The following is a 26223-nucleotide window of genomic DNA, read 5'->3' as shown; positions in this document are numbered from 1 at the left end:
TATTCCATTAATATCATGTCTAAGTGGAGCTGCTCAAGAGTCTTGCAAACTTTAGAGTTGGAAGAGAAATAGGTTAGCTGTGTAGGGTTAGCGGGTGAAGGAGTTGTATAGTCTAGTGACCGGCATAGGATAAGGAACTGGGAGATGCATGGCTGAGCATCTGATTTACAAGGCTTTTGATCCAGAATTCACTTGACCCCTTGGTGCTTCAGTCAACTCAGCTGTAGAAACAGGCAATAGACCTGCACATACTGGGTGGTACAAAGGTCCTGAAAATTCTAGGAAAAGATATTTATAAAATCCAGTAAAGCAGTAGCCACTTTCCACCTGAACTGGGAGAATCCCGACAAGTGAGAGTCAGGATTATTTTAGTTTCTGCCACCAACACCTTTGGTGCCATCTTGGAATTTCCTATTGCATGAAGTTCAATTAAATGGAAACATTTGCATGAAAAATACAGTGGGCTTCAACATCTGTTCCTTTGTTTGTTTTAATAAAGAAACTATTGCACAGGCTACAGAAGACAAGGAATCTCCAGTCTGGCTGGCTTGAGGTTCCTGCAGCTGTCCACCTTTTCTCACTGTGGTCAGGTTATTTCAAAAACATGTACCCGTGTGTAAGCCCCAATTCAAGGAAAGCAAAGTGAGCAGCTCTGAATGCAGTGGTTACTTAGATTCCTCTGGGAGATGCAGGGCCAAGATTTTATGGGGTCCCCCTGTATCAGTGGAGCACAGTGTTGTTAACCTTTGACACACTGTTATAGCATTCCAGGTAGGTTCTAATCTCCCTCCTGCCATGCACGCCAGGTGATGTACTTCCAGGAAGGATGCTGCCAAAGGTGTCATCCAAGTGGGTATATGCATAATGTCTCCAGCAGTGCATGGTTACCGTCACTGATCGCAATGCTCGTAAGATTTATTTTTGCCACATGCATATATCAGCCACTTGTAGGTGATCTGAGCCTTAGCATCTTCAGCTGACATGGAGTAAAATGGAAATGGGTAGAAGAGATGACATTTTTAAACTAAATAATAAATAAAGCCATTAAAGACCCATAAGCTCCTGGCTACATGTTCAACAGGTGAGCAGAGAGCGGTCTGCCTCTGATCAACCCAAACGGTAATTCTTCACCAAATGGAGAAATATGCTATCTACTTACCTTTCTTAGTGGCTTCAAAGCTGTCATGGAAATGTATCCTCTGAATGTCATAAGTTAATGTTGTGTTAGGCAACAAAGTTCTATTTCTGTTGATAATATTGGCAGAAAATCTAAAGGCTTGCTCCTCGGCACTCATAACCTGGGCGTTGGGGCCATCTGCATACTCGAAAATTCCTCCTGCAAGACAGGACCAAAATAGAGTTACTAACAACATGAAGGTTCAGGAGCACCCTCTCCCACAGCGTGTCCAGAGACAAACTCCTGGGAAAAGCTTACACATTTCAAAGCTACATTAGGGCTACAGCCAGTGGCATTCATGCTCAGCTACACTACTGGCTATAGCCATGTCTCCCCTGGGTTTATCAGCGAGTGGGAACTTCCATGTCTTCCAAACTGCATGGAGGGACCTCTCTCACAGTTTCCCTAGGAAGCTCAGGGGAGTTTGGGAACCCAGCCGCTCACTGCTGTGTATGTGATTGTGTACATTCTGTTTTGATTTGAGCACCCAGCCCAGAGACGGCAGGCAGGGAAGCTGAGTCAAATTATGGTGACACCTAAAAACAAGAAATGTGGCCTCTCTGAGAAGGAGGGTTTCCCTGGTTCCCCTTTTACTGCTGGGGAGATGCTGGTGGCTTATGTTGGGGCTGAACCCAGGGCTGCTCAGAGATAGAAATTTATGACAAAATATTCCTGGAATTGTTACTCTCTCCCCATCCAGCCTGGTTTTGCCATCCCCCTCTTTCCATCTCCTTCCCCTGACTATCTGAGATTAGAGGTGCCTGAGCCTCAATCAACATCAGAGAGAAAGGATACAGAGGCCAGGATAGAGCGGGTTGAATTGTTTTCCCATTTTTAAAAAAAGGCATTTTGACTACTATAAACATTTTTGGTGGACACTTTTGTTTTGGTTAAAATATTTGTATTTTCATGAAAAACTGGAAACTGAAACATTTTCATGAATTTTTTTTCAGTTTTTGATTTAAATGTTTGGTTTTCACAATCAAACAATTGCAATTTTAATAAATTTTTTGTTTGTGATTTGGGTTTTCAAAAATCTGCTGAAAATTGAAGTATTTTCAAAGGAAATTAAGAAAAACACATTTAAGAAATCGTCCCATCAAACATAACTGGTATTTTCCAAGCAGCTGTTGCTAGGAGGATAAGAATAAAGTGGGTGTGGAGTGTGAGGAGTGCGGGTCAGGAATTTTCCAACAAAACTTTTTTCTGCTGGAAAACACCAATTTGTCAGAACCAGAACTGTTCATAGGAAAGGGTCAGTTTCAGTGAATCTCCAAATTTGAAAAAAAAAATTGAAAAACAAAGTTTCAAAGTCATCAAAATGGGAAATGTTGACATTTTCAAAAATAATTTTTTGCTTTTCAATTTGTTTTGAAACAACATTTTGTTTTGAAATTTTAGCTAAAGAAGAGTAACCTCTTTTTAAAAAGGTCAAAATTAAACCAAAATGAATTTTTATTCAAATTATTGGTTCACAATTTTTTTTATTATTATTATTATTATTTTGAAATTTTGAATTTTTCCCCCATTGGGAACAGAATTTTTTTTTGAAATCTTGAAAATTCTCCTGCATCAGTTAAATTGTTTCCCCCCTGCAGAGTTCTGGGAACAAAGTCTGGACCCTTTAATTTCTAAGTCACCATCTTGAACATGGTCCAAGTTGACAGTGACCAGGAATTGCTGCCTTGGCTTTCCCTTCTGGGCCCTACCTCCTGCCATGCTGTGAGGTCTTCCTCATGTCTTAGATTCTCCACCAATGAGGCAATCAGTGTGTTGACTTTTACCATGCACAGTCATTGTGCTGTGTGAATAATGCAGAGTTATAATTAATATAAGAATTGGGAGTGAAATCTCCAGCTGCTTTCTGCTCATCCTTAAGTTCCCTCTTTGTCATTCCTTATTATTAGTTCCCTCTGCCCCATCTTTTTTGTTTCTCCTTGAATTTGCTCTCCAAGTCCTTAGTTCAAACAAGCAGAAACTTCTGAGTTTGCCTACAACTACAACCTGCACTGCTCAATAATGCATGGCTTCAACGCATGCTTTTCCATGTTTGGAAGTTGTTAATGCCATTAAATTTCCCCAATGGCAGTGAGCTCATGTCATGGTATCATTAGTTGTCTTGGCTCTGCGTTTGTAAGTCTTGTCCTCAATTCCCCACTGGCAGCCTCTCTAATTGAAGTGACTGAGTGAGGGCGTAAATTATGTAATTGTATATCCTTGTCTCGGAGATGTAGGAACAATCTTTTGCCCCTAAAGAGCCCTGGTAAGACACACAAACCTGACTCTGTCTGATAACACACAAATCAAAACACTTAATGAATGAATGAGCTCAGCAAATGCAGCTGGTAACAGATGGTCTCCAGGTTCATTACCTGGAAGCAAGCCTTCCTCTTCGATTTAGGAAAGCCTTTCCAATGTTTCGTTATAGATGGCAGACGCCTTATCAGCTCTATTGGTATTTAAGAAATTACATGCCTTCTCCTTCCAGGTCCAAACCACACTGTCTATACATGTTTATACTAATTTGGTGCTGGTCAAGAGTGCCAGTCCAATGGCAATTGGGACGGAAGCCCCTAGGAGGATGCATATAGAGCAAGTAAACAGCCCCTTAGCCTGAGTCCCGTAAGCCTGAGTCAGCAGACACAGGCCAGCCCTGGGTGTTTAATTGCAGTGTAGATATTCCCTAATTCATCCACAGGCAGATAATTTAACAGCTCAAATTCCCTCCCCCCCCCGCCCATGTTTAAAATGGACCAAAGGAAATACTTTTCTGCACAGTATACATTCAGCTTGTGGACGTCATGGCCACAAGATGTCACTGAGGCCAAGAGCTTAGCGGGAAGCCAAAAAGATGGAGCATTTCTATGGATAGCAATAATGTCCAGAGTTGATATAGCAAGGATTCAAAATACAAACAAACACAACCCCCGCACCCCACCCAACCCCAGTTTTCGAAGTGCTCTTAACTCTCCTGCTTCAGGGCATAACCAGCTTCTAAAGACTGGGGGACAGGAAGGAAATTACCCTAAGGGCAGGTTATCAGTTTCTTATACCTTCCTCTTTGACAGTGGCCAACACCAGCTGCTAGAGACAGTATACTGAACTAAGTGGACACATTATTTTATTGAGTTTAGGGAAGATAATTCTTATGTTTTACAGATGACATAAAAATTGGTACCAAGTATCAGCGAGGCAGCCGTGTTACTCTGTATCCACAAAAACAATGAGGAGTCTGGTGGCACCTTAAAGACTAACAGATTTATTTGGGCATAAACTTTCATGGGTAAAAAACCCACTGCTGCATGCCTGCAACTGTAGAAGTGGGTTTTTTACCCACGAAAGCTTAGGCCCAAATACATCTGTTAGTCTGTAAGGTGCCATAAAAATTGGGGTAGTGGTAAACAATGAAGAGGACTGGTCCCCAATTCAGAACAATCTGGATCGCTTGGTAAACTGGGCGCAAGTCAACAATATGTGTTTTAAGACAGCTAAATGTAATGTACACATCTAGGAACACAGAATGCAGGCCATACTTACAGAATGGGGGACTCTATCCTGGGAAGCAGAGACTCTGATCATCGCGGTAGATAATCAGCTGAATACAAGCTCCCAGTGTGACACTGTGGCCAAAAGAGCAAATGCGATCCTGGGAGGCATAAACAGGGGAACCTTGAGTAGCAGCAGAGGGGTTATTGTACCTTCATATATAACACTGGTGAGACCATGGCTGGACTCCTGGGTCCAGTTCTGGAGCCCCTAATTCAAGAAGGATGTCGATCAATTGGAGAGGGTTCAGAAAAGAGCCACGAGAATGATTAAAGGATTAGCAAACCTGCCTTCTAGTGATAGACTGAAAGAGTTCAATCTACTTAGCTTAACAAAGAGAAAAGGCTAAGGGGTGACTTGATTACACGGCTCTTCAGTCTAAGCAGAGAAAGAAATAACATGATCCCATGGTTTCAGAGGAGCAGCCGTGTTAGTCTGTATTCGCAAAAAGAAAAGGAGGACTTGTGGCACCTTAGAGACTAACCAATTTATTTGAGCATGAGCTTTCGTGAGCTACAGCTCACTTCATCGGATGCATATTTGAGCTTATGCTCAAATAAATTGGTTAGTCTCTAAGGTGCCACAAGTCCTCCTTTTCTTTTTATGATCACATGGCCGGAAGTTGAAGCTAGACAAATTCAGACTGGAAATAAGGCATACATTTTTAACAGTGAGGGTAATTAACCATTAGAACAATTTGCCAAGGGCCATGGGGGATTCTACATCACTGGCAATTTTTAAAATCAAGATTGGATGTTTTTCTAGAGCTCTGCTCTAGGAATTATTTTGGAGATGTTCTCTGGCCAGTGCTATAGAGGATGTCAGACTAGATGATCACAATGGACCTTTCTGGCCTTGAAATCTATGAACCTATGAATGTTCCTACCGGCCCCAACCATCAACAGCCCATCTCTAGGGCTGTTCAGTCTCCCTGGCTAATTCAGTCCTTTGCTTCTGTTGACATCGTGGTGATGATTATTGTAAATACATGGTCACTAGGGCCTGCTCTGGGACATTTTCCAGTCTATTTCACATAAGACAAAAGCACAACTCTCTGGCAATAACCTGTGGTTACTGCCAACTGGGGACAGGTCCAACCAAATGACCTTGGAAACTCTATCCCCAGTCCTCAATGCTGTATGACCCCCTTGTTCTGAATTTCCTGACCCCCAGATCCTTGTCTTCTAGCAGTGCTTGCTGCTCTGGTATCTCAGACAGGAATATCAGCAGCATGTGGCTGTTTTAATGTACTGCTCTGCTCAGCCAGCAAAGGGTGTCCCTTCCCCAACCCAAAGGAGGCTCCTGTGAGCCTTCACACCATAGCGCTGCTTGGAGATCTCCCTCTCGTTCCCTTTTTATCCCTGTGAAATATTTATAGGGCCACGGAGCATCCTCCATCCCAGCAAAAGCTAAACTCCACCTCATTGACATTAATTATTCAGTATCTATCATCAGGAGTATCTCTCATTCGAACATTACATTAAAAATACCCAGCTATGAAAACCCTTAACCCAGAGAGATGGCATCCCATCAGCTCCCATCACCCAGCCAGCCAGGGCAAGCTCAGGTTTCAACTTAGTGATACCAGCTCGGCCTCGCACTGCCACAGCAGCTTGGAAGTCAGGCGGGGAACGGCTTGTCAGTGGGCTGATCTGACCAACGAAGCAGTACTGAGTGCTTTACAGAGAGCTCCTAATGGAGGGGTGGCCAGGGGCCAGATACTGGGGTGGGGCAGCAAGGGCAGATGTTTGGAGAGCAGCAGGGACAGGTGTTGGAGTGGGACAGGGGAGGTGCATGGTGGAAGGGCAGTGGGGGGATGTTGATGCTTAGTTATTTATGCCATTACAAACAGCAGAGAACAGCAAATGTGCGAGGGGAAGGGCTGAGCCTCATTGATGGCTTTGTCACTCACTCGTTGTCTGCTCTTGGGCACATCATTTTCTTGGCCCTCTGTGCCTCAGTTTCCCCATGTTGCACATGGGGATAGTAATACTTTGTATGTACATATATGAGGATCCCAGAAACTCTTCGCACACACATGGAATTACTTTCTACATACCCCAGTGTGGTAAAGTATTACCAGGCTTAGTACAAACATGGGTAAGGATGATCCAGTGGTTAGGGCCCCAGCCTTGGGCTCGGAAGTCCTGGGTTCAAGTCACTTTGTGATGTTGCACAAGTCACCTAGGGCCATATCAGTTAGGTTCCTGGTAGGACTTTAAAAAGTGCCCAGGTGCCTAGCTCCCATAGGGTCATCCCAATGAACTCAAGTGGATCACTCGAGCATGCAAAGTTACTCCTGTGCATAAGCATTTGCAGGATTGGGTCCTTAATTTGTGCTTCTGAAGGCAGGGACCTACCTTTAAAAAAGTCTGCACTGCTCTAAAAGCACAAATATTACTGTAGAAATAATGAACAATAATAAAAATAAAACCCATTGGTGAAGCTCATCCCTTCCCCTCCACGCGAATGTTTTCAACCCAGCACATTTCAGCAGCAGGATTTTGTTCTCTAGCATTATGCTGAAATGAAGTGGCTTCATGGTGCATTGATTAGCAAATGGCTGACGTGTTTTTTCCCAGCTCAGAGCTTTCAGAGTTGGTTCTGAGTGTGTCTTATTGTGATAGAATACAGTAGGATTCGGTATGCGGATTATCAGTGTTTGATCCCAAATAAATTAACACTCCAGACATCCATTTGGATATAATAGGCTTTACTTAAAGAAAGGATTTTCTGTGCAACCACCCAGCCACTTGCATTTAGTGCCAGGCGATGAGAAAGGAGACAGGCTCAGCTGGTCTATTTCTGATTACAGTACTGGCTGAAGAGCGCATGGGGACAGATGCAATGTGAAACAGACCCTGCATTTGCTAAGGTGTTAGAAAGAGCCAATGGGTAGCAATATATGACAGAATAATCTTTTACACAGAGGCCCTGGAAGGGGGAAAAAAAAAGCCAGCGACAAATCTCTTCAGGCCAATCAAATGTGCTGAAAAGAACAGCTAGACCCATTTGGAAATTCCCTGCTGCCTATTCCCCTGGATTGGCGTGGCTTCCTCTCTTAGCTCGTGTGTCTTTTCTTCCCATACGTTCTTCACAATCATTACTTAGAGAGCCTAATAACTAGCTTGGAAGGGTTGATTAATGTATAATCTTCATCGTGATTACACAGTGTAATTGGCATTAATTTGGAGAGCCAGCTAATTACGAAAATAATTGTCACAGCTTTTCCATTTTAATAAAACGGAGAAAATGGGCTTGCACTATTGAGCGAAGTGGCGATGCAGTGATAGCGTGCGGAGCCCAGGGTTCTGGAGATCGGCTTCGTTCCATTCATACCTGGCACTGGAGTCGAGTGGGGGCAAAGACAATCTCTCAGGGTTGCAATTAGCAAAACTAACAACAGAAAAAAAATAACCTGAGGAAAATACTGTGAAAACCAGCCTCCACTCGCCATTCCCATGAGAAGCACAGCCCCTGAGGTCAGCACCAGCTCAGCAAACGGCTCAGCCACCCTCACAACAAACAGCTTGTTAATATTTCAAAGCAGAGTTTTCCCTCTTGTTCACGTCGTGTGAAACAATCCCTCTCACCACCAGTGATGCAGTGAGAACTGAGGCTCTCACAAGCGCCCAGAAAAGCCAAACAGTTTTCATTCCTGACCTCGCTGTGATTTTATTTTTATGAAAGTAAACAAACACGGCTGGTGGGGTGGCGGAAAGGAAGGAGGTACACACATGTTTTTCTTTCCCTGGAGATGGATATTTGCCAATTTTGCAGTAAATAACACTAACATGTGGAGGACAAATCTGGCATTTTTACTCAAAAGTCAGTGAAAATGGTGAAATGTTGCTTGTGAGATGCACATTTGCACATGAAAATATCAGCTTGTGCACACACCAGGAGAGTTAATCACCATGTTCATGTGGTGCTAGCGGAATTGCACCAGCCCGGACAAACACCGCCCTAGCCAGCGGAGTGCTCTAAATCCTGATCTCTGTAATAGCGGGTACAACGCAATTAGCTTTATTATTATTCCTGTGCACCCCAGTGGGGCCTAGAGGCTTCAGTTGAGATCAGGGCCCCGTGGTGCAAGGCGCTGCACAGACACACAGCAAGAGACAGATTCTGCCTCAAGTTGCTAGTGATGTAAGTAGGAGTACAGACAATGAGCGAAGGTTATCTCCATGTTGGAGACGGAGAACCAAGGCCCAGACCCCAACCTCACAGAAACAGTAACAGAACCCAGCTTGTCTAAGCTCCAGACCAGTACCTTCAACCCAAGCCATCTTTATCCTGACTTGGTTCTTGGCAAGCTCTTTGAGGCTTCCCTACTCAGCGCAGTGGGAATGAACAAAGGAATGGCCAGACTGGGTCAGATCAGTGGCCCATCTCGCCCAGTATCCTGTCTTCCAACAGTGGTCACTGCTGGACGCTTCAGAGGGAATGAACCATGCTAACAGGAGCAAACAGTCGATCGTATTAATAACTCCAGTGGGCTGAACTCAGTGGGGATGTGCTCCAAAGTCTTTCTGAAATACAGCGCTTGCACAAATGTATTGACAAATGTAACCATTACACCAACATACAGCAATGTGAGGGGAGCAGAAATGCAGTCAGCTGTCTGCATTTCCCCTAGGTTTCACATGGGTGTCCTTCTTGGTCTTTTGACAAGAACATCACCATGACTTTGCTCAGATGAAAAAAAAAATTTGAAGTCAATGGACAGTAAAAGAATCAGCAATAAAAAGGTATCCAGTTTTATGCATTGTCTATAAATAAACGTCATATGAAACACCAAAACTAAGGGTCCTTTAGTGGTGATGTATTTCTCTACAGCATTTCCACCGCCACCCTGTTTTAAAAAGTGTTGGAGATGTCCTGGAGATGAATTGAGTTACTGTTCACTTGATTTAGTGCTAACAGCCTTTTCGCAGTGTTACCTCCTTGTCTATTCAGATCACAGCTGCTCATCTTCCACCTTCCTTTGTCTCCTACAGCTTTGCAGGCAGATACAAGATGGCTGGGCTGAGGTCTCTCATCCACTCCGCTTGATTTCAGGCCTACAGGGACGCTTTGCAACATCTTCCTGATAAGCATGAGAGTATTGGCTGCCTAACTCATCCCAGAAGGGACTATGCCATTGCCCTGAGTGGTCAGCGGTGCTCACAGATCTCTCGCTGCAATGCGATGGAGTGGTTCATGTTTATGAAGGTTGAATGGCCGCAGGCACAGAGTGTTTGCAATTCTACTTGTAAGAAATTTTGAGGTAGGGGCCCTCTTTTAGTTCTGTTTGTACAGCGCTTAGCACAATGTGGTCCTGGCTGGAACTCCTGGGCATCACAAGAATAAAGATCATAATAGTAATAACAAAAAGAAAAGGAGTACTTGTGGCACCTTAGAGACTAACCAATTTATTTGAGCATGAGCTTTCGTGAGCTCAAATAAATTGGTTAGTCTCTAAGGTGCCACAAGTACTCCTTTTCTTTTTGCGAATACAGACTAACACGGCTGTTACTCTGAAACCTGTCAAAATAGTAATAACGACTATCTTCTGAGGCACGGTAAGATGCTGAACGCTTCTCCACCCTGGTGACCCTGACTCAAATCCCATTGCCGGTGAGCATTTGGTAAAATCACACCAGGCTCAGCTGACACTTGTTCTGATCACCAAACTCTGATCACCAAACCTACACCAGCCCAAGAAAGGTCCAGAGTTAGGCTAGCCAGGGTAAGGACCGTGGGGTGCATTTGTAGCATGGGTGAACAAAGGGTACGTGGTTTTGGCTTTGCAAAACATCATCAGTTCGGTTTTCCCTTTACTAAAGCCGAGGCTCTGGGTGGTTTGAATGCAAAGCTGCAGAGAGAGGAATGGTCCATGTCCCGTGACCAACTCCAGTTCTGCTTCATCTCAATTTCAAAGGAACAAACAATTTTAAGCCAAAAGAGGATGGATTTAGTTCTTTTGCCAAACTGTAGCCAGGCATGTTTTAGCTCTGGGGTTCATTTCACCCATACTCTTAAAGTCCAAGGAGAAGGCAACAGCCCCAAATCCCTGCCTACCCCATCTCCTTAATTCACCTTCCTTTGACACAGCAAGGGCATTAGTCCTCCTGTTTCTGATATCTAAACCACAGCTGTAAAAGCTCGCCACGAGCAATAAGCCTCACTCATGCACAACTGCAAATGTAACTCATTGTACATATGGCCAGGCAGACTGCAAGTGTGCAAGCAGACAACTACTGCACATTGTTATTCCGGAATCTGGCGCATCTTGTTGTATTTAGGAACGGCAGAAGCATACGCCACCTATTAGAGCAGGCTGCCACCGCCTAAGGATTCAACAGCCTGCTGCCGAACTGCTGACAAACGAATATAGTCAAAGTTGTCCCCGATAAGGATAGTGGCGGAAATGACTTTACAGTACTCTGAAGGCCATGCATTTAATGTCTTCCAGAGCACACTAATGCAGCCTGTATCCGTACTAAAAAAGTATGCCTCACTACTCTGTGTCAACAGCTCGTAAGCAAATCATCATATTCCTAGTTAATTCCATTGGGCAATTGGCGAGAATCTGTTATTTGGATGGTAAGTCTATGACGTGTGCGACTGTTCGAATTCCTGCTCATTACCAAACTAAGGGAAAGATCGAGACTCCAGTGTTCCCTGATGAATAATTGTGCCAAGAGCGGCAACAGGTTTCCTCCAAGTCACAGCTGGATATGATCTGCTCAGTGCTCTTCAGACAGAAATGTCAAGACATAAAGGCAACTGCATTTGCTCAGATATGTGGTGGGAGGGAAGGAGAGCCTAGATCATTAAATATTAACGATGGGAAACAATGTTTATTGTGCCTTATTACATTTGTCTTTGTGTATTTTAAATATCAATCAACAGGCAGGTTAAATACTTACTCGGTTTGGAGGTTTGGGTTGCTGGGTTTTTTTTTTGTTTTTTTTTGCTTTAAAGTAGGCTAATTGCTCTCCAGAGAGTGTCAATCTGCAAATAAGAAAATGCAAACTCAACTTCCCTTCTTTTTTATCTTATTTTCTGACCATTGAAAGTGCTGCTGGAATTAGGAAGTTTCAAAGGTGAAAGAACTCAAAATGAGAAACAAAAATGAATGTTTAAAACTCCTGTTTAAAATCTTGGATCAGAAGGGCTAGATGGAGCAGGTGTTTCACAGGGACAGGGAGCTGGCATTAGACACACAGGGAGGTCTGGATGCAAAGAACTGGCAGGCTGTAGCTCTAGCTAAATCACTGAAAATCAGTCCCTCCCTTCAGAGCAAAATCCAGATCCCACGAAACAGCAAAGTCCCATTGCATCAAAAGGAGCAGGATCGGGCCCAGGCACAGTTGGCATGACCGGTTCTATTCCCCCTATTCTCTGGCGCATGACAAGACCCACACAACCTCAGAACAGAACAGACCAAGCATCCAGTCAGAATGTGGCTATGGACAACCCAGATGGGATTTAAGAAGGCCGAAGAGAATTAAATACCCAACTCCCATTGACAAAGGCCATACACTAATACAAAGCAAAAAGATCTCGTTAGCAACTTTCAGTGCTTACCGTGCTCTACAGAATGGCTCTCTACGCCATTTATTACACAGACCCAACTTATCCATAGAAGAGAAATTATATGTATATCTCAGGACAGGATGCTGTTAATCATATAGGTGTGAGCTGCTTTACTATTCCCAGGTTAAAACTCGTTTTCTGTGCTTTCTATCCCACTAATTTAATTCTTGTTTAGTCAAAACCTGCCAGACAAGTTTTCTGGCTAAATGCCATTTTCCTTAAATGGCTGGTTATTTTTAGCTTCACAGCAGTTAAGTGTACAAGAAAGTCAAAGCGTTTCAGGTGTTTTCCAATTTAACAAAACAAACCAGCTTCGTTCTAGGAAAGGGAATTTCAGCAGCACTTAGTCTGCAGTGTAATCGCTTACCTTTTTCTTCTTATAAAATCGCAGTGTTATTTAGCTTTGAAAAACAGCTACATTTGATCACACTTTCCCCTCCCCTGCTGACAGTGTTGCTAACACACTTAGACAGCGCTCGGACAGTCCCCTTCCATTGATGGAATTCTGGAATAAACGCTTGTTTTGAAAAAGATCTTACTGAGGATGCAGACAGCATTGCTTCCTGCAGAGACAACATGGGATGAACCCTGAAGAATTTCTTATACCTCCCATCTACCCATCAGCACCGGATTTTGTGTGTTCTCTCAAACGTAGGGCCCCTAGGATTTCTTTCCCTTGCAATTGTTTTCTTTCCTGCCGAGTGCTGGGCTGCTTGTTTTGTCTTTTTCAGGTTTGTTCTATTTTTGTTGACCCCCTTCTCCGTCGGGCAGTGAGTAGAGTCCCCGCACCCCTATGGCGGTGCCATCTGGTGTCTTCCAAAAGCCACACAGAGTGATTCCGTGGAAGCCTTTTTCTGAAGCAAGAGGGGAAGATAAAGTCCAGAAGAAACTGGAAACTCCATCCCTACAGCTCACATTTTACTGAGGAATCCTTTGTGCTGAGTGGGAATCATTAGCACGCAGGAGATGCACAAAGGGATCTTTTCCCTACCTAGCACTCCCAAACCCCTCACCCTCAGTCCCAAAGCTCGCACCTCCTGCAGTAACGCTTACTTCCTGGGGCACACTCAGAGATCTGCTCAGCAGCAGCAGCAAAGAGCCAGGCTTTTCTACATGCAATAACTGGAACTTGCAAATTTGAATTCCTCCACGGCAGGAATTGAAAATGTTTTCTTTAGGGCACAGATTGGTTTCTTGCTCTGACAGAACAGCAAAGGAACTGAACTCCTGCCCCCTGTACACTTCTAGTGATGATGCATTGGCCCTGTCACGTCAGCTTGGCAGAGCCTAATGTGATGCAACATGATCATGTAGCTGATGCAATTTGAGGCTACATAGGCATGGAGTGAATGAAAGAGAAACCTGGGGAATCAGCTGCCTCTTACTTACAGGGCTGAGCTATCCGAAGGGGATTCTCTGTGTGAATATTAACTGGTCCCAAACAGCCCCAGCGTCAGAGACCCCGGCTTTGGCAGGGCCGTGTCACAACTGTAACATCATCGGCACAGTTCTAGTCAGTGTCTTCTTTCTTTTCTAAAGGAAAAAAGACGGGACTTGGGCCTTTCCTGGGGCAGCCCGACATACTTCTCTCAGGGGGTGTCTCCTGTCACTTCTGTCTGCATTTTCTAAGGGACCAGGGCTTCTTTCCAGTACGACCCCTTCATGCCACATCAAGGAAGCCAGGGAGGGACGTAGCAGGTCTGGCCAGCTTGGAATTTCCCCTGCCCAAGGGGAATCCTTGAGTGGCACAGACCCAGCTGTTACCCCTGGCTGCTGGAAGGGCTGTGTGGGGCCATGAGCAACTGGGTGTATTTTGGAGCAGCCCTGAAGCTCCTGGTCAGCCCCCAAGTTGGGGGACCACAAGTTCAGAGTAAATCTCCTCCCTCCTCAGCTTGCGGCCTACCACTGAGCCCAACTCAGCTGGAGCTAAGGGACAGATCTGACATGCTTTATTTCCCTTTCCCCAATAGCCTGGCTTGAAAAGAGCTGTGCTAACTAGTGTCCTACTGCTTGGCAAGTGCGCATGGCAGAGAGTGCAGGGGAAATCTACTTGGACACCTGGAGGGAGCGCATCCAAGGATGGACTCGACAGCTTGCTGTACATCTCATCTGCCCATCATAGGTCCCTGGGCCCTAGCCTCATAAAGCCACATGCTGAAAAGCAGTGGAGGGCTCATGGGATTGGAATGGGAAACCTTCAGGGCCAAAGAAACTCCTTGGGTTCTCCGGCATTCCACGTACCGCACCGCAGCTCCTGAGCCATCAGCCTGGCGATGCTGCACGTGCTGTATAAAGACACATACCCTAAACAATCAGCATACGGGTCTGTCACGTTCTGACCATCGATATGCAATCAGTACATCAAACCCTAGCAGACCAGTTCTGTGCTGGATGATGTGAACCCTAGGCAAGGAGGAGTTAACAGACTGCTTGGGGAAACTAAAGAGGGCCAGCGCTGCTCACCAAAAACCAACCCCTCGTTGTAAATCCTGGATGCAGGCTCCTGGAAGTAAGCTCCAGTCTGGCCTGTTCAGGAGGGAGACCCCTTAAACCCCTCTGCCTGGGGCTGGCGGAAGCCCTCAGATGTTAAGCTCTGTAATATGGGTTCAGCTTTGGTGTGCAGATGGGTACAGCAGAGGCAAACCGACGTGGCCCGTATCTCCTCACAGCTTTGTGAAACTGGTGCAACTGCACTGAGGCAGAGAGGCGGGCTGGCCTCGTGGTTAAGGCAGCGGATTGGGATGCAGGAGGTGGGGTTCAGCGTCTGGCTCTGCCACAGACTCTTTTTGAAACTTTGGGCAAATCACCTCATCTGTTTTCTCCGCTCTGTTCCGCGTCTGAGACTAAAACCTCAGAGTGGAGGTTCTGAGGGTGAAATAAACCCTGCTCTGTGAAGCACTCATATTTAAACATTTAATTAAAGCTAATGTTAAAAAAAATTATGTAATACATGTGTTAAGAAAAGAGTGTCTGTCCATCTGGCTATAGTGCTTAGATTATCCACAAATACAAAGTTTGTTTTAAAAGATACATAATCAGCAATAACCCAAATTTAGGTGCATAAATGTAACAATACAGTTAAGATACACAGTGCTACAGTGATGAAGGCTATATGAGTGGCCTTCCATGGAGTCATTTCCCAGTTCTAGATCCTAATCAGGCCCGTTAGCCATGTGCTGGTTTCCGGTCTGTCTCAGGCCCTTGGTGAGCCCTTATCACCCCTGAGCACATCACAATCTTTAACTCATTTTTCCCCACTGCACTCCCCATGAGGCAGGGCAGGGCATTTCTCCCTGCGAGGCAGGGCAGGGCAGTTCTCCCCGCGAGGCAGGGCAGGGCAGTTCTCCCCATAGCCCCGATGGTGAACTGAGGCTCTGAGACACAAAGTGACCTGCAGAAGGGCACACAAAGTGTCTGTGAGGGAGCTTGGAAATAAACCCAGGTGTCCCAAGCTGCAGGCTAGCACCCTACTCACTGGACCATTGTGCTTCTCTAAAGCTTCCTGAATGGAGGATTCTTGTATTGCCAAGGCAGATTTCTCTAGTCTGGGAGGGGGGTTGGAGAGGAAGCGCCGTGGGAATCACCTGTCCCAGCAGCATCTGTATTTCACACCCAGCACGTCATTGGGCTCAGGTTCCTTACACCAGTTGGTTTATCCAGAATACGAGTCCCAAGCCAGAGCCTGAGAACCTGTCTCAGATCATGCTGGCCGTTGTGGCTGCAAGGCCGGGGAAGCATCGTGGGACAGGACATGCCGAGCCAGCTTCTGCTTCTCTCTAGTTACCCTGACGAAAGATTCGTTTCACTTCTGTTCAGCTTGTCCTCTGACCTTGTAACTGTGGGGAAAACATGAGCTTGTGTCTGGGCTCCAATCCCAAGTGCGCTTAGAAGTGTCAGACTGAAAACCAAATCTTCAGTGCTAACTAAAGGTCTCCCTCCAAGCCAGAGAAGTGAAATGCTTGTTGATGGAAACCCTCTCCTCGGCTTGAAGCAGAATACCTCCAAATATCATCGCCGTGGGTGCATTTTAAAAGTCTTTCCACGTGCGAGTAAAGTTCAGCACAACACTGAAGATCAGGCTGGCCGGAGAGGTGTTGGCAGCATGACTCAGAGGGTCAGGCAGAGTTGCTGTGCGCCCTGCCGGCCTTGGGGAAAAGTCTCCATTTAGCAGGTGCTGCTTTGCTGCCACACAAGGCCGACCGGAGGAAGGAGAAATCTCCTTAACGGAGTCTCTTGTCCCTCAGGGGGTGCAGCGTTTTCCCTTCCTGTGCCAGGGTGTGACATCAAGGCTGTTGCACAGTGGGATGCATCTCATCACCTCTGCCTGTAGTTCCAGGGATGCAGTGAAAAGATGCTGAAGGGAAAGGTAAGACTGTGGTCACAAATGGCAAAGTCCCAGGCATTCCCAGCCACAGACCCCCCCTCTGTGCTCAGACTCTGTGGCAGAGCCGGGAGGGGCCAGGACAGCAGCTCCCTGCTAGGCTTCAGTACAAGCTGCCAAAACTTTCAAATGTGGGTGGCTAAAATGGGGGCTTAACACTCAGTTTGGGCTCCGAAATAAGTGGGCTGATTTCCAGAGGTGCTGAGCAACTGCAGCTCCCCATTGCCTTCGGTAGGCTCTGCTCCTCTGCAGTTCAGGTCTCCTGCCCATGTCTGCATTTGAGGTGCCTGACTTTAAAAAAATCGACCTAACTGATGTTGCTGACTTCGCCAGCTAAAAATGAATAAAGAGATACAAAATGTTTGGCCATGTTGGAAGTTGCTATTTTGAGGGGACCAGGAGAAGCGCTGAGAAGGACGTTTCTGCTGAGTATAGGCATGAGGACCACATGCCACTAAAGTCCTGCTTCAGCCCGATTTTGAGGCTCTATGTGGGACTCAGTTGGTACAGAGGCCTCTCTTGCTGGCCTTCTGCAATGGCACGAATTTCCCCCATTGAGTGCAACTCAGTTCTCAACTGGTGTCCGCGCTCTCCGGCTTCCAGCAGCGCCCATTATACCTGGGTGAGGTTTCATGGATGGAGCTGAAGCTGGGAAGTTCACCTCACGGAGACATGGATTTAACCATGTCTTACAGGATAGGAAAAATGTGCTGAGAAATGCCAAGAAACTGAATCCAAGCGGAAAATGAAGTACAGAAAATGTGTGTCCTTTCTGGAAGGATTTGCTTGGCTGCTAGGAAAGACAAGTCCTTTGCAGTGGTTTTATTCATCCTGTAATACCCGTTCCCAGGAGACAGTATCTTCCTCTTTGTTCATTTTGGCATTAAACATGCAAAATCTTATTCCATTTGCACTGTATTAGATACTTCATGTCACAGAGGGTGACATTATTCTCCCATGTATAAGCTGTTTAACAGATGAGCAGTCAAGGGGCAAAGAAATACATTATTAATGTTTCTGGTTAAATTAACTGATTAAAAACACCCTGGGTAAAATGTATGTATCAGCGTTTTACACACACTAAATGAGAAACTAATGGAATATGGTGGCTTGTTTTTTAATGAAAAACAGATAGGGAGAGTCTGAAAAGGTGAGCCACCTTTAATGGAAATTGGATGTTATGGATAGAAGAACCTATCAGATAAGAAGGTTGGGGGTTGATAATGGATTGGAGGATTCTAAGAGTCTTCTGCGCTCATTATGGGCTTTGGTTTCCTACCTACGTTTTCTGGAGGTGGCTGTGACAGTGCTCCCCATAAGGCTTTATGGAAATATGCTTATGAATATATATGACATAACTGGAATATGTTCCATGCTACATATGCCATGTAACATATCTATGTAAAGGTTATGATCTACTGAATCTATTAATCCTATTTGTATGGAGATTAATTGGGGATGGGTCCTGCTTTGAGCAGGGGGTGGACTAGATGACCTCCTGAGGTCCCTTCCAACCCTGATATTCTATGATTCTATGCATGTATCATTTTTGTTTTCGAAGTTATGAATATTGACCGTGTACTGGCTTGATTTCTAAATAACCTTAGTAGAGCATTTGGTCAGTTCCTGGAGAAAGGAATTTGCAAAGTTAAGATACAACCACATTTGTTCCAATCCCTCAGACAGAGACAAACACCTACAAGATTTCTATCAAGCATTCTTAAAACTACAGTACCCACCTACTGAAGTGAAGAAACAGATTGACAGAATCAGAAGAGTTCCCAGAAGTCACCTACTACAGGACAGGCCCAACAAAGAAATTAACAGAACACCACTAGCCGTCACCTTCAGCCCCCAACTAAAACCTCTCCAGTGCATCATCAAAGATCTACAACCTATCCTGAAAGACGATCCCTCACTCTCACAGATCTTGGGAGACAGACCAGTCCTTGCTCACAGACAGCCCCCCAACCTGAAGCAAATACTCACCAGCAACTACACACCACACAACAAAAACACTAACTCAGGAACCTATCCTTGCAACAAAGCCCGATGCCAACTCTGTCCACATATCTATTCAGGGGACACCATCATAGGACCTAATCACATCAGCCATGCCATCAGGGGCTTGTTCACCTGCACATCTACCAATGTGATATATGCCATCATGTGCCAGCAATGCCCCTCTGCCATGTACATTGGCCAAACCGGACAGTCTCTATGCAAAAGAATTAATGGACTCAAATCCGACATCAGGAATCATAACATTCAAAAACCAGTCAGAGAACACTTCAACCTCTCAGTAACCGACTTAAAGGTGGCAATTTTGCAGCAGAAAAGCTTCAAAAACAGACTCCAATGAGAAACTGCTGAACTGGAATTAATTTGCAAACTAGATACTATTAACTTGGGCTTGAATAGAGACTGGGAGTGGCTGGGTCATTACACAAGTTGAGTCTATTTCCCCATGTTAAGAATCCTCACACCTTCTAGTCAACTATCTGAAATGGGCCATCTTAATTATCACTACAAAAGTTGTTTTTCTCCAGCTGATAATAGCTCATCTTAATTAATTAGCCTTTTACAGTTGATATGGCAACTTCCACCTTTTCATGTTCTCTGTATGTATATATACCTTCTTACTATATGTTCCATTCTATGCATCTGATGAAGTGGGCTGTAGCCCACGAAAGGTTATGCTCACATAAATTAGTTAGTCTCTAAGGTGCCACGAGTACTCCTGTTCTTTTTAAGGAACAGTGCATCTTGGAATGCTCCAGTCCACATAAGAAGTCTTCCTGGAGACGTTCAAGATGCCAGGTGAGCAATGGCTTCTGCCTGTAAAAACTGTGAATCTTGCATGGACCTGTGACTTGCCCAGGTGACTCCAGAACGCCACCTTGGAGCTGGACTTTGCATAGGTGAGAGGAGGGGGTCTCCACCCACAAGAGAGAGTCTATTTAAGCCCATGGGAGACCCCTCTATTTGGTCTTCAGCTGGCTAAGGAGATAGCCTCTCCACCCCCAAGGATACCTGAAAGAAACTGGAACAAAAGACAGTAACTATAGGGGGTGTGAGTGATTGCTGGACCTGGACTAGAAGGAGATTAGTCTGTAAAAGGAAGCTTACTGGAACTGGTGAGATTTTGTCTGTATTCAGGTTTCAGAGTAACAGCCGTGTTAGTCTGTATTCGCAAAAAGAAAAGGAGGACTTGTGGCACCTTAGAGACTAACCAATTTATTAGAGCATGAGCATCCGATGAAGTGAGCTGTAGCTCACGAAAGCTCATGCTCAAATAAATTGGTTAGTCTCTAAGGTGCCACAAGTCCTCCTTTTCTTTTTGTCTGTATTCAGTTTTATTAGACATAGACTTGCAGGTTTTATTTTATTTTGCTTGGTAATTCACTTTATTCTGTCTGTTACAACTTGGAACCACTTAAATCCTACTTTCTGTATTTAATAAAATCACTTTTTACTTATTAATTAACCCAGAGTATGTATTAATACTTGGGGGGGGGGGAACAGCTGTGTATATCTCTCTATCGGTGTTATAGAGGGGACCAATTTATGAGTTTACCCTGTATAATCTTTATACTGAGTAAAATGGATTTATTCAGGGTTTGGGCCCCATGGGGAGTTGGGCATCTGAGTGTCAAGGACAGGCACGCTTCTGTAAGCTGCTTTCAGTTAAGCCTACAGCTGTTCGGGGACGTGGTTCAGACCTGGTCTGGGTTTGCAGCAGGCTAGCGGCTCTGGCTCAAAGCAGGCAGGGCGCTGGAGTCCTCAGCCGGCAGGGCCGGAAAGCAGGGGCAGAAGTAGCCTTGGCACATCAGGGGGCGGCTCCCAGGGGGTTTCTGTGACCCAACCCATCACACGGGGCTTTGAAGCGATGCCACCTTTGTCCAATGCAGCAGCCTAGGTCTATTGGGCTTTGCCTGGCAAAAGGCAGGGGACTTGCTGTCGGTAGTTGTCTGGGATTTCAGGCTTGATTCAACAGCACGGGGATTTGGGGCCAAGGTCACCTGTGACAGACACCTGCTCTGCAGTGACCTCCCCGCTGGTACCGTCTCAGAGCCTTTAGCGATATGCTGTCTCTCATGTGCCACCATACGTACCATCTCCTCAGCTAAGACGCCGTGCTGATGAGTGCAGAACGGGCATCTAGAACGTCTCGTAACTATGGGTCAGACCATATGCTGAGCGACCTGGCGTGCCTTCGTAAGGACGATGTAGGGGAAGGCATGAGCTCTGGGCTAGTCTTGCCATTGCTGTGGTCGTCTCCGGTCTGTACCTATATGTTTGCCATGCTCAGGGGCTGCTCCTGGCAGCATAGTGTTTGTAACAGGCGTATCGCAGACCCCAGAGCTGTGCTCCCCACACACACATGCTCAGCACTCAGCCATGGGTGTGACTCCTCACGTGGAGAGAAGTCATTATCAAGCTTCTTCCCAGTGTTAGCTTGCTACCTTCCCCCAAGAGCAGCTCGGCCAGGACACGGTGTGTAAGGTGGCGTTAGCAGCCAGGGTAAGGCAGGTAAGAGCTGGGAGATACTCCCAACACCCCGCCCAACCTCCGGACTCAACAGAATCTCCAATGTCAGAGAAGGGAACGGCCCAATAGATCCAGCTCATCTCCCTGGCACTAGACAGACGGACTGACACCATTCTATGTATTGCAGTAACAGCAAAGGTGCTGTACATACATAGTAAGAGCTAATCTCTGCCCTGAAAGAGCTTGCAACTTAAATAAACCAGACAAAGGAAAGGTTATTGTCCCCATTCCACAGCTGGTGAATTGGGGCACAGATAGACGAAGTGACTTGTCCATGGTCACACAGGAGAGCCAGAGCCGCAAAGCCAAAATCCCTGTCTCAGCTTTAACCACAAGACCATCGTTCATCTCTGGATGTAGGATAGTCTCCTCCCAGACATTACAACTAAACAGAAATGCTTGTGGTCATGGTGTCACAGGCCCGATGCTCTGGAACTGCTTGGTATGAAGCCAGCCAGGACTCTGGGTAGCATTACTCCCCTCGGGGCATGGAGCCTCCTTGGCTATGGCCTTCCTGGGACTGACCTCAGAGCATTCCGCACCCCTGTTCTCACCGTGCATGTCCCCATGGCAAGTCCACCTGGATGGGACCCCTGGGGGAGCCAGAGGACCCTGCCCCACAACTCTGCAATCAGCCATGACTCTCAGCCAACGGGTGACACAGAAGGGTTATTAGTCAACACAGTGTAGAACAGATCTTGTTAGCACAGAAATCAGTGACTTTCAGCAAAGTCCAACATGAGGGGACCCCGGGCCGGATGCCCGGGACTCCCCCATCTCTGAGTCCTCAACAACTGACTGCCCAGCTTCCAGTGACCCGACCTCCGACATGCCTGTGGGCCCTCCTCCTGGTCTTTGTCTCAGTTTCCGGGCAAAGTGTCACCTGGTCACATCCCCCACCTGGGAGCTGGAGCCGACTCACCTGCCCTCGAGGGTCTCAACAAAAGTCACACACCCAATTCCCACCACTTAGGCATTGTGCAATACACAGGGAAATTGAGGCACACACAGTATTCATGCAAAACAGTAAGACTCCCATAGGCTCATGTACAACATAATAAGGAGGAAAACCCCTGAGTTCAGGATTCTGTGTTTCCGCACCCTCCCTTTCTGTCTGGCATACGTATAGGGCACTGATCCCTGGCACCTAAGCACCAAATGCTGTATTTAAAGTTAGGTTGGCAACTGGAAATGGAAGTCACATCCAATGCTCCAGGAATGCTTCAGGGCACTCGAGTCCTGGGAATCACACTGCTGGGGACGATGGGCCAGCACTGTCAGTCAGACACAGTGGGATATAATTCAGGAACTGTGGCCAGAGCTCCATCACCGCCCTCAGGGACTGGGCAAGTTGCTGCTCCATAGTGCCCTGAATACCCACTGGGTCTGGGGAGGTTGAGCTGTCATCCCACTGGAGAACTACCTAGCCTCGGGGGGAAGCTGCAGCCATCTCCAGGAGAAGCCAGCTATCATCTTAATATATCAAACTTACTGAAGACCAGAAGATCTATGCTCTCTGTTGACTGGCTGGCATGTCCCTCTGGCTCTCCTATAGTTTACTGGATGCTTTGCCTGACTCTGATCCCTTCCCAACAAGGAATACTTGTGGCATCTTAGAGACTAACAAATTTATCTGAGCATAAGCTTTCATGAGCTACAGCTCACTTCATCGGATGCATTCAGTGGAAAATACAGTGGGGAGATGAATGCATCCAATGAAGTGAGCTGTAGCTCATGAAAGCTTATACTCAAATAAATTTGTTAGTCTCTAAGGTGCCACAAGTCTTCCTTGTCTTTTTGCGAATACAGGCTAACACGGCTGCTACTTTGAAACCTTCCCAACAAGGTCATCATCTCCCTGAGGATCTACTGCCCACTGCCAAACAGAGAGGGCCAGTCACCAGTAATTTTTCTATTACCGGGAGTTAGGCTGGTATAATACCGGTGTAAGTGAGAACAGACACCAGCCCCTCCTTGGAGTCAATAATTAAACTTTTCCATTGATTTCAGTGCAGTTACCTGATTTACCATCAGTGTGGTTCCATTGAGTTCGATAGTAACATAGAAATTCCCAGACTGGATCACACCCATGGTCCATCCAGTTGAATACCCTGTTTATGGCAATGAACAGTACCAGACACAGCAGAGGAAACTACATGAAACCTCCAAGGCACATGTGGGATAATCTAACCCCTATGAAAGTCTGATCCAAGCCCTCACCTGAACTCACGGGCGTTACTTCTGATGTGCATTGTGTTGGGAGGAGAATCAGGCCAAAGGCTTTTTCCCCAGCACTGTGGCAGCTTCCCCACAAGGCTTGCCACCCAAATGCTCTAACTGCTTTCCTACAAAGCCACTTGGCTGCATTTTACGTCCTGCTAAACTAACCAGCAGCCCTAGATAAATATCAGGCTTTATAGGGGATTAAATGCAGTAAATCCAGATGCTGCACAGAAACAAAAACTGGCCAAATCTCTCACCTCTCGCTGCGTTTTCCTGACCCAGCCCTCTGGAGGGCATCCAGACAGGAGGCCGGTGGTTCTTAACTCTCCTCCCGTCTCTCGTCCACCAGTAATTAAGCTCTGCAGCAGCTGTACTGGCCTGGCACACAGATGCATGTTATTGGGTGCCACTCCCACACACAGGACAGATTCCCCAGGACACAGGGAGATGCCATAGGGCCCATCAGTGCCACTCGACAGAGGGGAAAATGCATGTGGCTCACCTGGTCTCTCCTGCTCCCTCCCTAGCTCTGGCCTGTTGTGCTAACCTCCATCCTTGCCAGCTGTGAGCAGTGGCTGAGTAGCAGTGGGTGCTGGGGAGAGCTGGGGAAGAGGCAGCCCCAAACACAGGGCCAGAGCTGGGTCTTTCTATGAATGTCGGCAGGGCCTCGCACAGCATGCGTGCTACTAGAAGTGAACTGTGTGTATTGGTGAGCATTACCTCCCCTGCCCCCTCCACCCAAATGTTAGAATCTTGTAAGCCACTAACTTAAGACTATTGGACCAGTCCTCAACTGGGCATAAACTGGCTTGGCTCCAAAGACTTCCGTGGAGGGGTACCAATTTACATCAGCTGGGAATCTCTCTCTGGTAGTTAACTTTCAGCTGTTTGCACCTCAGGCTTGCGCAGTCTAATTGGCAATGTTTATTGTGATATTTCTTTGAACGATCGATTCGGATATTATTTTTTTTGACATCTAAGAAAGAGCATCTACTACAAACAGCATGTGCATACCCTGATCAAGGGAGCAGATCAAAGCACTAATTTGAGATCAAAGGCCTTCAACACTGCTACAGCAGAAACAAATTAAGTTAGCAACAGATTTCTTCATGATATTTACATTTCTAATTTGCATAAAACATGATTAAAATGAAACAGGCTTTTTTTTCTTTTTTTTTTTTTAAGCATGGTCTATTAATTACAAAAAGAACCACTATCGCCTGGGAATAGGGCACTATCAAGATAAGGGCAGTGAAAATGCCAAGAAACTTTTAATTTACCAGATAAGCAGACTTTAGAACAGTCAAGATTTCCAAAACTGATCAGGGAGTTTGCAAGTGTCTATTACTGGTTGTTCAGACACCTTAAAGGGATCTGGTTTTCAGAAAGTACAGCACACTCACGTGGGTCAAGAAGGGCTCCCAGAAACTGAGATGCTCAAAATTACTTTGAAAACTCTGGCCTACTTGTTTGAAACAAAACATCTTTAAAGCTTTGAGTAACTCCAGTGTGAATGGTGTCTATGATCAGTATAGGAGACTAACTAGAGGTTCTCTTGAGCTTACTCTGGTTGGTTTAACTACAGACCCAAGTTCCTTCCATCGGAGCGGTATTGGAACACAGTGTTTGTCCGTCTCCACTTTCGCTCATGCTGCTGGAGCGTGAGCTGGGTTTAATTGTACTCATCCAGCCAGATCGTTTCTGATTCCAGAACCTGTGGTGCTGGTGGGGTCCACACGGATCAGAATGAGCCCAATTTTCATTTTCAGACACGAGGCTGAGCTGGCAGCACAGGTACTGAGAAACTCACCCCAAAATAATAATAAAAAAAAAAATCTTATTTTGACTTGTGTAAACTCAGCAAATTTACCCTGGAAAGCCACTGATGGGAGAATAAATCAGGCACACAGACGTGTCACTTTTATAGCCATTCTTTGGACCATAAGCACGCTTTAAACTGTAATGCACGGTAGGAAAAAAAAAGGAAGTGTCTGAAAGCTTGAAATTATTAAGGATCTACAATACTGGTTTTAGGCAACACAGCCATAAATATGTTTTCCCGTGTGTTTTATTGGTCTGGGCTGAAGTCTTGTATTCTATGTGTTGTCCGTCTGGTGCACAGTCCACCCAAAAGCTGGAGCAGAAAAACAATGCAACCGCAATAAATCCAGGCTCATGTGCGTGATTGACCGGGCTTGTAACAAAGACGGCAGCATAGTAAAAGTACTTTGTATTTCTCTTTATTGTGGGTTACAAAGCTCAACATTAGCACTAGATTTCCCCGTACACCTGCTGCTGTCCGATTAACATGGCCATTAAATTGCACACCTGCAGTGGTTTTAAACACAGGCCACTGCACTCTGGCCGCCAACCTCTCTACATTACGGGTCCGATTCTCCTCTCACTTCTGCCGAGATAGTCTGAAAAAGTTGCACAGCTATCTTTTCTATAAAAAATGGACTTATTTAGAAAATATTTGTATTAATTTAAATCAAAATGTGTATTGAAAACACCAAATGTTGTCAAAATAGTTAGTAAACATTTTCGTTTCCTAGTTTGTTTGCCAAAAGCCAGGTGTTCAGTAAACAAACATTTTCTATAAACTTTTAAGAAAGTTCTCAATACAAATTTTGAAAAGAAATGGATCAGTCTGGAACCCTTTGAGATGCCACCATTGCTGGTGAAAGTCCTTTTTCACTTCTTGATCAGCACTAACACCAAATGTATGGAGTCAGGAAGGGGGGGAAGAAAGCATTGCCAG

At 45.7% G+C, this 26223-nt stretch overlaps 1 protein-coding gene across 3 annotated transcripts in view; it reads right to left on the bottom strand.

Annotated features, from left to right (window-relative positions):
* The window catches only part of GRIK3 (glutamate ionotropic receptor kainate type subunit 3), a 229752-nt gene that overhangs the window by 103111 nt on the left and 100418 nt on the right, over positions 1 to 26223 (bottom strand). For all 3 annotated transcript variants that reach the window (XM_073317613.1, XM_073317615.1, XM_073317616.1), the window contains exon 2: positions 1160 to 1336. In XM_073317613.1, coding sequence (XP_073173714.1) covers positions 1160 to 1336 — 177 coding nt within the window. The remainder of the gene's footprint in view (positions 1 to 1159; positions 1337 to 26223) is intronic.

The sequence above is a fragment of the Lepidochelys kempii genome, chromosome 19 (genome assembly GCF_965140265.1).
Source record: "Lepidochelys kempii isolate rLepKem1 chromosome 19, rLepKem1.hap2, whole genome shotgun sequence".
In the NCBI taxonomy this organism is placed as follows: Eukaryota; Metazoa; Chordata; order Testudines; family Cheloniidae; genus Lepidochelys; species Lepidochelys kempii.
Note: the sequence above shows the minus strand (reverse complement) of the source record. Positions and strands in the feature narration are given on the sequence as shown.